The 3,198-nt window shown below is 50.5% G+C and overlaps 1 protein-coding gene across 1 annotated transcript; it reads left to right on the top strand.

Annotated features, from left to right (window-relative positions):
- Window positions 1–496: 496 nt before the first annotated feature.
- LOC147983495 (aspartic proteinase nepenthesin-1-like) lies at window positions 497–1,216 on the top strand. Its single transcript, XM_087540749.1, has one exon. It carries the CDS (start codon window positions 497–499, stop codon window positions 1,214–1,216), a length of 720 nt encoding a protein of 239 aa, XP_087396875.1.
- The last annotated feature ends 1,982 nt before the right edge of the window (window positions 1,217–3,198 follow it).

Raw genomic sequence — 3,198 nt, 5'->3', positions numbered from 1 at the left:
TGGCAAGTTCTTCTGTGGGCAAGGGAGATTCTACTCTGTTTTGGACAGACAACTGGCTCCAAGGTCCCCTGGCTCAGAAATATCGCACTAAATTGAAGAATGTTGCCGCTCTTGAGCAGCAATGGTTGAATTCCCTTCTTTCATAAGAGCTCGTAGATAATTTTTATCTATGTTAAAGAAAACTGGAGTTGGCTAGATTTCCTGTATTTTCTTTTTAGTTTGGCTGTACATATTTATTTTTATAAATGAAAATATACCGTAAAACTATTGTTCTACGGTTCCGGGGGGTCAAAAAAAAATTCAAACGAAATGCAATGTAGCACCGACTCAAATTAATAGATATGATTTTTTTATTATAGAACAACATACATATATTTACTTCTAGATCTTTCATTATTTACTAGGTATATGACCACATATCCTACTATGATTTTGGTGCTTTGAGTTCTTGCCCCACCCCCCATCTTCATTTTCTGGCTCCGTCCCTGGCTGTGGCATGTACAATGTCGGCAATTTTTTAGGAACTGAGACTGGCACCGCGGGGTTCGGCTGCGGGCCACTGTCGCTGCATTCGCAGCTCAAGGTCCGGCAGTTCTCCTACTGCTTCACCGCCAGGTTCGAGGCCAATAGCAGCCCCGTGTTCCTGGGCGCCACGGGCGACCTCAAGGCGCACGCCACAGGGCCGACCCTATCCACTTCGTTCGTACGGAGCCCTGCTCCGAACACCGACGGCTCCTCCTACTGCTTCCTCAGTTTCAAAGGGGTCATCGTCGGCGAGACGCGGCTGCCGGTTCCCGAGTCGGCATTGGCGATCAAGGCCGATGGCTCCGGCGGGACTATCATCGACAGCGGCACGGACCTCACCACATTTCCGGATGCCGTGTTCAGGCAGCTGAAGAGCGCATTCATCGCGCAGGTGGCATTGCCAGTCAATAAGACCGCGGACGAGGACGACGAATGCTTCTCCTGGGATGCCAAGAACACGGCGCCCATGCCGAAGCTCATCTTCCATCTGGAGGGTGCGGACTGGGACCTGCCGCGGGAGAACTACGTGACGGAGGACCATGAGTCCGGCCAGGTGTGCGTGGTGGTAAGTACGTCGGGCCAAAGGGATATGACGCTTATAGGCAACTTCCAGCAGCAAGAGACACACATCGTCTACGATTTGGCGGCGGGTAAGTTGCTCTTGGTGCCGGCGCAGTGTGACAAGCTGTGACTCGTACATCCACCACGTAAAATCCAACAAATTTCTACCTATGTACACTGAAATCTCTGGCTTTCCTGAGTACCCAGAATACTCGGCAAAAGGCCATATGAACTCGGCAAATGCTTTGCCGAGTGTTGCAATTACTTGTTTTAAATAAAATTAGAAACAGATACACGTATGTATGTGTGACGACATCACCTCTGACATCCTTGGCACACACGAGTTCCTTTTTTGTCCGCAAGGGAATCGAGTATTACTGCTTGCGTCTAGCACAAATATGTGTGTAGAAAACTATAGGATGATGAATATTGTGTGTTGTATTGATCTAACCCTTGTGGGGGATTATATAGAGTACATGATGGGGTAGAAATTTGAAATACAAGACAAGTTACATGTGGTTTAAACTAATTCTATCTTTATCTTCTTATCTCTAAGTTAAACCCAATTATATTTCTAACATTTCCCCTCAGTCGTAGCGGAAGTGAAGTGGACGAGTGCGAGTGAATGTGAAGTCTTGCGCTTCTGTCGTCTTCTCCTGCACCATCATCAACTGCGTCTCTGATGGCTGATGGGTCCGCACCTAGGGCGGTGACTGCGTCCCCTTCTGGTGCCTTTCCTGTCTTCTCCTTTATTCCCTCCCGCAGTCATAGAAGAAGTGTCGTGGACGCAAGTGACGAGGCGGATGCTGTTGACTGAAACTGTTGCCGATGAGTAGCTGTAGACGTAGCCATGTATGTCAATGTCGATGTAGCCGATCATGACGTAGTCGTGGTCGAGGTAGTCATGGTCGATGAAGTAGTTGTCGTGGATGAAGCCGCACAAAGCCGGAGGCGCAAAAAAATGCGCTATGTTGTAGATGACGAAGATGCAGTCGTGGACGATGCACCTTGCGGATGTCAGAGGGTGCCGTCGGCGATGAGTCCACTAGTTTTGCCAAGACCGGAGGAAGCCAATCGAGCACGCATTGGTTTTGTCAGAACCATCTGGCCGTGTAGGGTTGTCACTGTAGTGACGCCGTGTCGATACAATTGTGCCGTCATGAATGACGTGGTCGATGCCGTTGTCGTGACGCGGTCATTGCCGTCGTCGAGGTCGCGTCTTGCAGAAAAGTCTGTCAGAAGACGCTAGGTGTCCATCTTATGAACGAGGTAGCGCCGGTGTGTTGACGATGATGTTGATGAAGACCACATTGATAAAGACCATGTTGATAAAGTCCTTAGGGATGAAGTGTCGACGATGACGTCGCAGCGGCGTGTTGACAATGATGCGTCGTTTGAAGACGTCCCTCGCGGCGACAAAGTGTCGATGTCGTGACTTGCCGAAGAAGTCGATAATGATTGCACCTTGCTCCACATCTGCATGGCGTGTGGACGATGCTTGTCGTGGTCACTTCATATGTATGTGCTCGACGAAGATTTTCTTTCGTGATGTAGTCGTGCAGCTTGGTGTAGATCTCTTGGTGCGGGCGAGGGTGACAGGGTGTCCATGTGCGTCCGGTCGCCGGCTCGTACGTGTGATGATCTAATTTTCTGGGCGATGTCTCGGCTGTCGATGGAGAGTCGATGTAGCTCAAGCGCTGCAGCAGCTCGATGTAGGTCGCTCGATGCGTTGGCGGCTGATGCCGGCGAAGTGCTCTCCCGCGATCCGAGACACAACGGCTCGGTGAAGCTTGCATGCATTGGCTGAAGGCCGTGTATGTTGTTGGAGTAGATTCATGGCCAGCTCCTGTTCCGATGCGACCGCATGTGCTACACCTATCCTGCTCCGATGCGACCGCATGTGCTACACCTATCCTGCGTTGGAGTTCAAGGTGGCAACGGGCCCCGAAACCTGCGTCCCCGCGGGTTTTTACCCTATTAGGGGACGGGGATGAGCGTCTTTTCATCCCCGTGGGGATGTTGTTGGGCACATTATACAATCCGACACGTTTCATAGGTTTGCACCCATTTCGGTAGTCCCCGAACCCGAAACCCAACAAACTCGGCAAAATA

This window comes from Triticum urartu, chromosome 2A, assembly GCF_056163025.1.
Source record: "Triticum urartu cultivar PI428250 chromosome 2A, HENAU_Tu73, whole genome shotgun sequence".
Lineage (NCBI taxonomy): Eukaryota > Viridiplantae > Streptophyta > Magnoliopsida > Poales > Poaceae > Triticum > Triticum urartu.
This window is presented reverse-complemented; position numbering and strand designations above follow the sequence as displayed.